This window comes from Rousettus aegyptiacus, unplaced genomic scaffold (genome assembly GCF_014176215.1).
Source record: "Rousettus aegyptiacus isolate mRouAeg1 unplaced genomic scaffold, mRouAeg1.p scaffold_m13_p_4, whole genome shotgun sequence".
Taxonomy (NCBI): Eukaryota; Metazoa; Chordata; class Mammalia; order Chiroptera; family Pteropodidae; genus Rousettus; species Rousettus aegyptiacus.
In genome coordinates, this window is record NW_023416307.1 from 106044331 (window position 1) to 106056804 (window position 12474).

Below are 12474 nucleotides of genomic sequence, written 5' to 3' on the forward strand. Positions count from 1 at the left end.
TGAGCCACTGCACATCTCTTCCCAACTCTGTGTTCATTGCCATCAAGTTGGTAGCTTGAAATTGGCCATGGTGAGAATTTACAGCACAAAAGTCAGAAAATACTATATAATTCAGGGTTTAATTTATTGTCTTATTGATTATTTATAGATAAGAAAGTGATAGAGAAAATATTAATAATGCAAATTAAGCTTAAAAGGATCTAGTGTCTGTAGCTGTTACGTTGTGAATAATACAAAATTACGGAAATATTTTTCTGTATTTAAAAATTGTTATCTGGTTCAGCAAAGAAATTGTCCATGTCATTGGTGAATGAATAAAGTACTTACATGCACCTTCATCATTTCACTTTCACCTTATTCTTAAATGTAAACAAAATATCATCTAATATCAGAACAACACTTATCCATGATACAACCACAGTTTGTCAATAGTTCGAGTTCAGCAAAAATCAACAAAACTATTCTATTAGAATCTGTTGGCTCTATGAAAGTTTAAATAAACAACTATATATTTTTATTTGTAAATTGTGCGCTACACATCCTTTATATCAGTAAAATTTATAAGCATATATATAAATATGGGTGTCTAATATGTGTGTATACACATTTCTATCTACACACATACACGTACACTTTTTTTTCTCAAGAGAGCTAGTTGATAATTATTCACCAGCACATTCTTCTGTATGGGCCTTGATTTTGTTATCATTGACATAAGTAAAATATGTAAAGAGAAGACTTAGGTTTGCACATCAGCTTTGCTAATTACTGAAGACAGGATGTGAACCCAGACCATGCTCAGAACTCCTGCTCTGAAGCCCCATGTGGCCAGTGCACCACCTCCAATCTGAGTGCCCTTAGTCTGCTGCATGTCAACATATGTTGTTTATGAATGGTAAGTATCAAAAAAGTAAATGGCTATGGTAGTGTTGTTCATGTTGTCATCACTGATCAATTAACCTAATGCTACTTGTTAGTTGTATCATCTTTATTACTTTATTGAAATATTCCAAACCACCACCTCGTAAATGCCTGGGAAATGTTAGCTATCACATCCAAGCAATCATGAAGTGAGGACTTAGCAACTCTCTTCAAGATTCAAAATATACATTTCTCTCTAAATTCTTATATAATATCCATTAGACTATAGGGCAGCGACCACGGTTGCAGCATATGAATTTCTTTACTATGTGAAAAGATCCCTGTGACCATGGTCATAAGGATAGACAAGGTTTGGAGCCAGGTAACAGAATGACCCATTCAGTTTGTAAGCTCCCTTAAGTAAAGGATGGATGCATAATTCAGTTCAGCACCAAGCCCCCAGCACTTTGTGCTGTGCTCAGCACATCTTAGGCATTTAATGGATAAGTATTTAATCAAAGAATATTTGCTAGCTGCTGAGGCTGGAAATGATTGTGAGCAGGTGTGTACCTCTGTTTTCCTATTTGTAAATCTAGTGTTATCTACACATGGATGACCTCAAATCATTGTAGAGAGTTTCTCTGAGTGATTGAGGGGTGTTATTTAAATTTAGGCATCAGGATATTGACTACACCTCTTATATCTAGATTTGACCTTCAGGGCCTCAGCAGTTATCTTTAGGTAAACTCAGAAAGCAAGTTCATGATGAGCAAATTCTGATTAGAAAATTAATTGAAATTTGAGAACAGAATCTGGCCTTCAGATTTTGAAAAATCAATAAGCAATCATTTTAAAGGATATCTTGCTCTTTTCCATCTTATCTGCCACTTTACAATATTTTTTTCTCTCCACATGAACAAGTACATAAATATGGTATTAAGAATTATTAGACCTTGCCCTTTATCAATGTGTCCACAAAGTGACTCAGATTATATTCCACTTAAAGAAATTGGGGCTGAGAGATGTCACATTACTTGCCCCAAATCGCACACAAATCTGAGGTCTTAGAAATTTTAGCCAGTACACTCTTTGTGCCTTGACCATTAAGGTGTGCATTGACATAATGGTAACCGGCTTTTTCCCCCTTCTCACATCTAGGACTGTGAATTACCATCTTGTCATCCTTCCCCAGCTGCACCAGAAGCAAGGAGAAGCATACACGGTGCACCAAGAACCCAGTGGCGATTTGGGTCTTGGACTCCAGTAAGAAATGAAATGGAAGAAGAAGAGGGGGTGGAAGGGAGGAAGATGTTCTCTGACATGGCTGTTGAAAGTGGATTGCTGTCCAGTTAGCGATTGTTTCAAATAACGTTTCTACATTATTTTACTCTAACACCCAGTGCTCAGCCACCTGTGGAAAAGGTACGCGGTTGAGATATGTCAGCTGCCGGGATGAGGATGGCTCTGTGGCTGTCGAGAGTGCCTGTACGACCCTTCCTAGACCAGTGGCAGAGGAGGAATGTTCTGTGACCCCCTGTGGGCGGTGGAAGGCTTTGGACTGGAGCCCTGTAAGCACGTGAATTCTTTGGAATTGGGAGAGGATTGGGGCACAGTAGGGAGATGACTAATAGCAGGTTCCAAATGTCAATGAGTAATATTTTAGAATTGGACTTAGATTGTGATTTAAATTGTTCTGCTTCAAATATGTGCGGCTGGTATGAATCTTAACCAGATGTACAAGAAATGCGCATTTTAAAAAATGTGTAAATCAACTTACAATCTACTAAAGCTCTATCCTCTTGTGCTGACTGGAAAACCCAGTCTTAATTTTGAGTCACATCGGAATGTAGTAGGTTTGTACTCTCATGTAGAGTTCCAGAGATAAAAGGAGGAAAAAGGAGATGGCCTTTTACCTTGAGTCTAGGTGCCTCCTGATTCCTATAATCCCTTTAAGTCCAGTGGCTCTTGGCTTCTCTGCCAAGAGTAAGAAGTGAGAATCTTCATCCAGTGCTGTGGACCCAACTTTCTATGCATACCAAACATCATCTATGGAATTTTAAAGAAACAGAAAAACCTTTCTTTTTAAGGCAGCTCCTGCTTTCTGCCTTGCAAAAATCACAGGGTCTGGGATAGGTGAGGAGACATTATAAAGAAAATAAAGACTAATATTTCAATAAATATCAAAACATATATATGAAATTTGAGCAATGGATTCAAAGAGAGTTGTGGGAACATCCAGACTTGACATTTACTGTCTGCATGACCTTGAGCTGTCTGGTTAAAATCCTTAAGCCTCAGTTTCTTCTGTTCTTCAAAGACCAAAAAAAAAATACCTATCTTACAAGGTTGTTGTGAGGATTATTTGAGATTATATATGTTAAATACTTAGCACAAAGTAGGTACTCAATAAATGGTAGATAACTTTACTCTTGTGCCTTGAACCTCTAAACATACATCGATTGCATCCATGCATACTATATCCATACTATAGAAAGAGCAGTGAACAAATAATAAAATCCTTGCCTTCATGGAGATTATTTGAATGGAGATTCCAGTCACTGAGAAAATAAAGAAATAGATATATAATATAGCAACAGATACTGATAAATACTAGAAAAAAGTCCAGCAGAGTAATGGTATAGAGAAAGATGGTATGTGCTTTCAGACAGCATGGTCGGAAAAGGCCTGACATTGCATTGAGCAGGACTTAAATGAAGTGAGGGAGTAAACCACATAGGTATCCATGTGGTGCAGCAAAAGGAACAACAAATACACAGACCCTGAGATGTGAGTGTTCTTGGCATGCTAAAGAAACATCCATAAGGCCAGTGTGGCTGGAATGCAGTGAGTAGAGAGTGAGAGAAATTGAGTCAAAGCAATAGCCAGTGGCCACATCTAAAGAGTCTACTAGGTCAGGTGAAGACTTTGGACATTATTTCAAGTGAATTGGGAAGTCACTGGGAGAAGTGACATGATCTGACTTTCATTTTCAAGGCTCATGGTTTGTGATACATAGATAACAGACTTGGCTGGGGTCCTATAAGATCAGAAACAGGAGCCCAGCTAAAAGACCATTGCAGTACTCCTGGCAAGGGAGGGTAATGGCTTGGACCAGGGAGGTGATAGCGTGGACTGGAGGTGTTGGTGGAGGTGGTGAAAAGTTGAGGGTACGTTTGAACACTGAGTTGACAGGATTTCTTGATGAACTGGCTGTGGAGTGGGAAGGAAAAGGAGGAGTCAAAGCTGTCACCAAAGTTTTTGACCTGATCAGCTGGACAAGTAGTGGGGAATTCACAAGAAATGCACGTTCATGAATTTATAACTGCCAAATGACTGATTCTTTCTTTTTCTGACCTTTTTCTGAACGTGCCACTTAGTGTTCTGTGACATGTGGGCAAGGCCGAGCAACCCGGCAAGTGGTATGTGTCAACTACAGTGACCATGTGATTGATCAGAGTGAGTGTGACCCAGATTATATCCCAGAAACCAACCAGGACTGTTCCATGTCACCATGCCCTCAATGGACCCCAGACAGTGGCCTGGCTCAGCACCCATTCCAAAATGAGGATTATCACCCCAGGAGCCTCAGCCCTAGCCGCACCCATGTGCTCGGTGGAAACCAGTGGAGGACTGGCCCTTGGGGAGCAGTGAGTACTTACAGAGGTCTTTTCCTAATTTTCCTTCCCTTTCGCTAGAGGCACCTTTTGGAGGAAAACAGACTGGAAACACCCTTAGAGCATTTTTTCTCACAAGGGATTAACATGCATTTCCATTTGTTTTGGGTGAACCACAGTGGGTTAATTGCAGTCCCTGACAAGGTGTCACATGATGCTGTTTTCATGCACCCATAAGGAACCTTAACTGGGTGGAGGAAGGGGTGACATGCTGGGAGACATGATCAGGTGGCCTTCTGGAAGGTACCATGAAGGCCATGATGATTGAGCCTGGAGGCAACAGGCAGTTCTCACTTGTAGAGAAATTAAAAGGGCAAGGGAACTTTTTTGAAAGGGAGCTCTTAATGAAAGTCAGTTTCCGTCTTGCTGTTTTCCAGATGAGTGCAACCTCAAAGTGGCATGGTTGCTATGTAATTTGTACTAGTAGATCATTGTCCTGGATTGGGGGGAAACACTAGTCTAGGTAAAATCTGTGCTTAGGGAAGAAGTACCATAACTTGTGGACTTTGACAGGTCCTTTTTCCTCTTTGAGCCTCAGTTTTCTCAACTGTAAAACAAAGTTAACCATAATTCTGGTTTTCGTGGGTTTTAAGAATTAAATGCAATGATGCAATTAAAGTGTTTTGCACTCTACCTGACAGTGAGACCTTAATAGATGTCAACAATTACCCTTCTCATCATTACCATTGTCCTTCAAATAGGATGACCTTGAAAAATATTCAGTATTCAAAGGGAAAATATGTTTTTGAATATTTCTGTTTTTTGCTGAATAATTTTCCCCCCAAAAAAATTGTAATGTGGAATACTGTACATGTCAAATGGAACTGCAAGAGAGGTAAGAAAATACAGGCTTCTGGGTAGGCATGAGAAGTTAGGGGTTTGCTAATCACTCCCAGGTCTTCTTTTTAATTATTTACTATTAGTTTCCTTCTAGTCCTGCTAACAGTGTTTAATTATTTCTAAACTACAAAGCATTAGAAGGAAGCTGTCCATTTCTCACCATGGTTATGTTTTAGTAAATTATACTTGATTTTCTGTGAATTCTGATTAGCCACTGAGTATTTGCTCCACTGCAAGTGCTGGCTGTATGCAGAGCATCTGACAAGTTGCGGGGGACCTTCTCCATTCCATTGTCCTCGCTTGCTTCTTGCTTTTAAGTCTTCCTTCACCTAGGTTAGAAGAGATTTTGGTTCTAAGAAATTAAAAAGTGACTAAGAAATTAAAAAGTGAGGTAATCACCAAGTGTCCCACATTTCTCTGTTTGAAAGAATTCAAAACTAATACATGTATGTTCTAAGGATAGCACTAGAAATTTTTTAAAACACATTTTAAAGCTAGTCTTATTTAGGGCTACCTTTGGGGATGATGCAGTCCTTTAAGATTGAATGATTCTGCCCTCGGGCAGAGTTCCCAATTAGGGAGGATTAGGTAACCTTTTTGTAGCGACAGACAACACTGTTCTTTTCCCCATTGTGCCTTTTTTGTTGTTGTTGTTCGGGGATTCTTTTTCTAAGTTAAGTGAGGCTGAAGCTGGACACTGATTTTTCAGTCCTTCCTTGATGTGCCTGACCTACTCCCAGGAGTGTGTGGAATGCACACGCATCCTTGCCTGATGCGGTACACAAACTGCATGTGGTCTTCCTGCGTTCCATGGCAGGAAAGCCAGCAAAGAATCATAAACACTAGAGAATAGGAATCTAAAGTTCGTAGTGGATTCCTGAGTAAGAGCCTCATTTTACAATAGATTTCTGTATAAACTTGAACCATCTCTGAGGTTTTTTGTTTGTTCGGTTGGTTGGTTTTTTGGTGTGTGTTTTTTTGTTTTGTTTTGTTTTTGTATTTTATCTATTAGAGGTCTCTGTTTGAGAGTAAAAGAAAAAAAAAACTGCCTCTTTCAAGTGAAAGCAAAACAAACAAATCTGTTCATGTAGCCTTAGTACAGGCAGAGCCCAAAGCATCTTCAGAGATCTAGCCCAGGGGTCGGCAATGTTTTCCTGCAAAAGGCCACATAGTAAATATTTTTAGCTATGTAGACTGTACAGTCTCTGTCACAACTAACTAGCTCGCTGCCACAGCACAAAAGCAGGCATAGACAATAAACAAGTGGGCATGGCTATGTTCCAATAAAACTTTATTTTTAAAAACAGGCCAGATTTGGCCCCCAGGCTGTGGTTTGCCAAATCCTGATCTAGATGAAACAGTAGCTGAAAGATAACTTTTTAAAGACGCCTTAATGAATCCCTTTCAACTCTGAACTTCTCTTGAGTTACTTTATTCAGATTTAAATTTCCAAGAAAGTCTGATTTGTCCAGCTTGTTTCACTTGCCCACCACTTGACCAGAGAAGGGCAGAGTATCTTAATAGACAGCCCCACCAAGGTGGCTTCCACTGGGAGAGGAGGAATGGTTCCTTCAAGGAGAACTGGGCTGCGAGAAGTATACTAGGCAGATAAGAAAAAGAGATGTCATCACCTCTTGCTTCTCTAAAGGCCATTTTTCTTTGTTTTGTCCAATGTAGATGGTAGGTGCAGGGTTTATTTAAAGAAATGCTTACCTAGGAAGATATCTCATCTAAAGACAATAGGAAAATTGTTAACAACAGAAGTTCAGAGGGAAATTCTGCAACAGAGACACTGAATTAAGAATTCCTGTCCATCAAAGAATGACAAAATTAGATCTGGAGAAAGATGATATACAATACCTCACCTGTGTACGAGAGTATAAAGACCCAAAATGACCCTGGGTTCAGAACTGTGCCATGCAATTTCAGGGCTGTGAAGTTCAATTGCTTGACCCCAACTGAGTACTGTCTCCATCACTTTGGTCAGAGCCTCAGTAGGAAGCATCTGGTTGGTCACTGGGCAGCCAGTGGATTAGTTGGCCTTGGATCAGGTATCCAGTCAGCCATGTTGAAGAGAGGGTAGCATGTGATTTATGGGGCCGTTGCTTCCAGAAACTTTAATTGGACCCGGCAATAAATCTATGACCAGTGTGGTAAGCGTTGACAGGAACACAAGTTATGACACTGAGCCTTCTCTCAAGGAGCTTTCCTCACTGGAAACATAATAAAGAAATAATACAAGATTGTATTATGAAGGGAAAACTCAAGGGCCAAAATATATATTCTAAAGCTCTTTACAGTATAGAAGGTCCTTCTTAATGTTTTAAATTCAGATCTCCAAACATTTAAAATAATAGTCCTCAGTGTTCTTAATATGTGCTAAGTGTTTTTTTAAAGTACGAAACAAATATTTTCAAGTTTAGAGTAAGTATACCAGAACTATCAGAGATTTAAGGCCTAATGTTTTAAAACATTCGAAATTTACCTAAATCAAAAATTACCTAAATATTCTCTCAGACAAAATTCATAAATCATTTACCTGAGTCAAAAATTACCTAAATATTTTATTAGACAGAATTCATAAATTTATTTTCATGCTCTACATTTTAAAATTAAATCCAATATATATTTAAATCACTCATAATTTGATGAGCGTCCAACATAATAATAAAAATATATTCACATCTTTACATGGAAGAAGTTGACCAGCAAGACGCTGTATTTGCAGGTATTTTTAAATAATACTGGTGTAAGCTGAGATTTGATAGAAAGCAAAAATCAGCCATCAAAACCCACGAACTCAAAACATTGTTGCAAATGCATGTGGAGACTTGATAACTCATGGGAATTGTATGGCTTTGAGGACTAGATGGTTATTTTTCAGCAAACTGATTCTACAAGTTAAGGGTCAGAGTGAAGGATAGCAGCAAACACATTGGGTTTCAAAAGATAAGGAAGTTATGGAAAGAAAAAAACACTCAAGATGTAGATAAATAAGAAAGCCATGAGAAGCTTGTGTGGGAAATTAGCTAAAATGCAAACATAATTCTATGACAACCATGCAAGGGAGTGCTAGACTGAATGTGCACCTGAAGAGAGGTTTGTCAATATACGTAAAGAAAGAAAACAAATCTTGCTGTCACCAGCTACAAAAGTAGACTCTATTATGAAGGGAGAGAAGGGAACATTACCTGTGAGGAAATGATGGCTAAGTGACATTCCATGATGCTTTTCTTGGGTAATTGAATAAGTTCATAGGAAAGCTTAATTTCAACAACGGGCTATTTGTTAAGCATGTAATTTGACCCCTGTGTTGAAAGAGAAGTCAACACCTGCGTGCCTCTCAAAGAAGCAGAGAGGATGAACGAGGAGTATAAATAGGGCTGCTTCAGAAATCACAACACGTTATCACTCATTACACACTTATTGAACACCTACGGAGGGCATAAAGCGTGCAAAGGAGAAGCCACATTTCTGTCCTCTGTGCGTTGATTGTAAGTAAGACATGTACTTTAAACAACCCCACAGAAGGAAAGTTCTCATGATTACTTTCTGTCCGTCGTGGACGATTTCTATACATCTGTCTCTGACCTTTCAATAAGCTGTTTTTTGTGATCCTAAAATGGAGATCGAAGTGGGGATTAACCTGTTGTGTGATGTCTGATGTGTTCAGTGTTCCAGTACCTGTGCCGGCGGGTCCCAGCGGCGTGTTGTTGTGTGTCAGGATGAAAACGGATACACCGCAAATGACTGTGTGGAGAGAATCAAACCTGATGAGCAGAGAGCCTGTGAATCTGGCCCTTGTCCTCAGTGGGCTTATGGTAACTGGGGAGAGGTGAGAGTAAACAGTCTGTCTGTACGTCTTTTGGAAAAAACACAGAATAATTTTGCTGCCCAAACTATATTACTGTTCACAGTTAATTTGAAGGAAGAAGAACTAGCTCTAGTTAAAGCTTCTTTATTTGGAATTAACTAGGAAACCTGTCTTAATTCTGGACTATTTCAAAAGTACATTTATTCCAGAGACAGCTTGAATATATAGGAGAGGAAAATTAGGAAAGAATGCAGATAAATGCTAATTTAAGTTGTTAACCTCTACTGATTAAAAAATGGATGCTTTTAAAGTGATTGAAAATATGCATGAAATTAAGCAATGGAAATTTTGCCATCTTTTTCATAGTTTTGGGGTATTTGTGATGCACCCTTATTCTCATGGCATAATGCTTCCCGTTATTTTAAATCCCTGATGAAACCAGAATAAATAGGTGCTGTTATTCCTATCAAAAGTCACACATTTTAAGCATGGAAGTGTTTATTCTGTGTATTCTCTAATAATAAAATTCTTCAGCTGTTACCTTTTAGACCTTTGTAGAGTTGCCTACTATGATCCATGAAGAGCAATAGAGTATTTGGACCAGAAAAAAAGATAAGCCATGTGGCCTTGGCAAATAATGTAACTTTGCAAAACATCTTATATCCTCTTCTATAAGTGGGAATAATAATGGCATCAACTTGATAGTATGCATGATTGTTATATGAGACAGAGCTTGTTAAATGCCTAGCATATAGCCTTCAATCAAAGTTAACTGCTAAGATAAAATGATAATTAAATATAGTAATAATTATTATCAATAGTATTTCCATTATTAAATGGGCTTCTGAGCCACTATTACATGTAGGGTGTGTGTGCTTATTGTTATGTATTTCATTAACCAAGAATATATCTCTCTGCTCTTGAATTTACAGGGAGAGCACATATTTAAAGCTTGTTGAGTTGTTCTGTCTTGACTGTAAAATTTATAAAACAAAATATAAGGATTAACATCTTGGAGACTCCAGTGCCAAGAGGGGGAAAAGACAAATGAGATGGATGGGCACATTAGTCCACACTCCTGGCTAACCGAAATTATGTGTCCACATTTCATGGTTTCATACACATAACCCAGTAGTCATCGGCAGTCATAGCAAAGATTTTTGTTGACTTTTGTTGACAGTACGTCATTCTGGAGAGCTTGGCTGAAAGGCAGGAAGGGAGAGTCAGGCTTTGAGACTCATATATTGTGGGTTTCCCAAAACTCCTCACAAAGTTCTGTCCTGCGGGACTCATGATTAAGCTTCTGTAATTGGTTGGAAGCCAGGAGAGTACACGCATTCACTGAGATGCTTGCTGTCAGCACGGACCAGATCATTCCAAATGCCGTGGGAGATCTGGCCTTGACACAGCAGGGAAACCAAATGTCAGTGTTCCTGGATGTGAGCACAGCAGTGCTGTCCAAGAAATACAACTTGTTCCTGCCTTAGAAGTTTGGATCTAGCCAGGAGTCAGAACATTATCTAATGTTCCCACCACACTGTTTATTCATCCTAGGGTAGAGTCATAGTTATCCTAACTAGAGAGAGCGTAAAATATCTTAACGTCATAAAGGTCTGTGGAGGTTGGAGTCACAGAATAGCCAAAGGTTGGTGACAACTTCTTAGTTGTTGCCAGAAAATAAAACTGGCTAAATCATTCTTTTCTTTACTTGGTACTAGGTGTTTAGTTTGTTTGTTTTGATTTTTGGTGTTGTATACTATAATCTTATCCCAAACACTTGCTATTTGAATTGAATTTGAGCAAATTAATTAACCTCTTCTAAGCTTAGTTGCCCCATATATAAAATGAGGCAAATGATTGATTATACTCTCCTCTTGATGCGATAATATATATTAGAGCATTTAGTACAGGTGAAGAGGAAGCACTCAGGAAATAATAACTACCGTTAAGGTGGAGTGCTCCAGTCTGTTGTAGTTATTACTTTGGATAATTCAGCATAGTTGTGCCCTGTGCTATAATGGAGTTCAGCTAAGAAATTTTTTTTATAGGAAAAGAAAATCGGCCATTGGCTGTTCAGGCAGAATAACTGCAGCCTTCCTTTCCCTTTTTCCAGTGCACTAAGCTGTGTGGTGGAGGTTTGCGAACAAGACTGGTGGTCTGTCAGCGGCCCAACGGTGAACGGTTTCCAGATTTGAGCTGTGAAATTCTTGATAAGCCTCCAGATCGTGAGCAGTGTAACACGCATGCTTGTCCTCAAGAGGCTTCATGGAGTACTGGCCCTTGGAGTTCGGTACGGCCCTAACTATTAATGTTTGTTAACCAAACTATCTAACTAACATACCCAATTCCAAGGTATTCTAGGGCACTCCTCTGCAACAGATAACTGTCATACTTGCCAGGGGATCCCTGAAACTGTGCTATCAACAGTCTGTTATTTTCTTCATATTGACAAACAACAGAATTAATTTTTTACGATATTGCCAAAGTGACTTTACAGAATACATGTACCTCATATGGGCCTGGTGCCAGTGCCAAGAAGTAGCTTCTTTTCCTAGAAGAACTAGACTATATATATTTGGTTTCTTTTTTTTTTCTTTTTTGTTTTTCTTTGTTTTTTAAGATACTAAATAACTTCACGTGGTTATTAAGCTCCAGAGTGATTTAAGCAGACAATTCAATAGCAGTCATGCTCTCTTTTTGTAAGTTATGGTGGTTTTGACCTTTTGGGGGAGATATCTGCTTATTGAGGCCAAAGCAATTTTTTCTTCAGTGACTATAATTTGCCTCTGTGTAACTCGGGTACAGCTCAACACAATCACCACAAAGCTACCCATAAAATAGACTGTAATCATTTGGAAAATGCTGAAGGCCAACAGTGGACTCAGTAACCTGGTGCTTTTCAGAATGTCTGAAATGTTCTCTCTCGTCTACCAAGACACAAAGCCCTTTTGAGACCATTTTTGTTTTGGTCCTAGGCTTCCTTTGCTATCCGCTTACTGATGTTGTGAGACAGGTTTGCCACTCTAGATGCTATACAAATGTCTGGGGCAGCTCTTGGCAAACAGAAAGGTCAGCTACGTCAAAACAATACTTTGGCTAAGTTGTGCCATAAGTTGTGGAGCCATTAGGGCTGTTGCATATAAACACAGTAAATATTCCTGTAAATACATTAATTACACTGAACCTGAATTTAATATTATATTAATTCATATCCAGAAGGTTTTTTAATGTTGTTCTGAAGAAAAGTCTTAAACCATTCCTGAAACCAGCTAAAGAGCAGATTAA

The 12474-nt window shown here is 38.9% G+C and overlaps 1 protein-coding gene across 6 annotated transcripts in view; it reads left to right on the forward strand.

The window, feature by feature from the left end:
* ADAMTS9 (ADAM metallopeptidase with thrombospondin type 1 motif 9) overlaps positions 1-12474 on the forward strand; it is a 151114-nt gene that overhangs the window by 78088 nt on the left and 60552 nt on the right. For all 6 annotated transcript variants that reach the window (XM_016150195.2, XM_036220048.1, XM_036220047.1 and 3 more), the window contains 5 exons: positions 2020-2124; positions 2262-2429; positions 4239-4508; positions 9049-9210; positions 11303-11479. In XM_016150195.2, coding sequence (XP_016005681.2) covers positions 2020-2124; positions 2262-2429; positions 4239-4508; positions 9049-9210; positions 11303-11479 — 882 coding nt within the window. The remainder of the gene's footprint in view (positions 1-2019; positions 2125-2261; positions 2430-4238; positions 4509-9048; positions 9211-11302; positions 11480-12474) is intronic.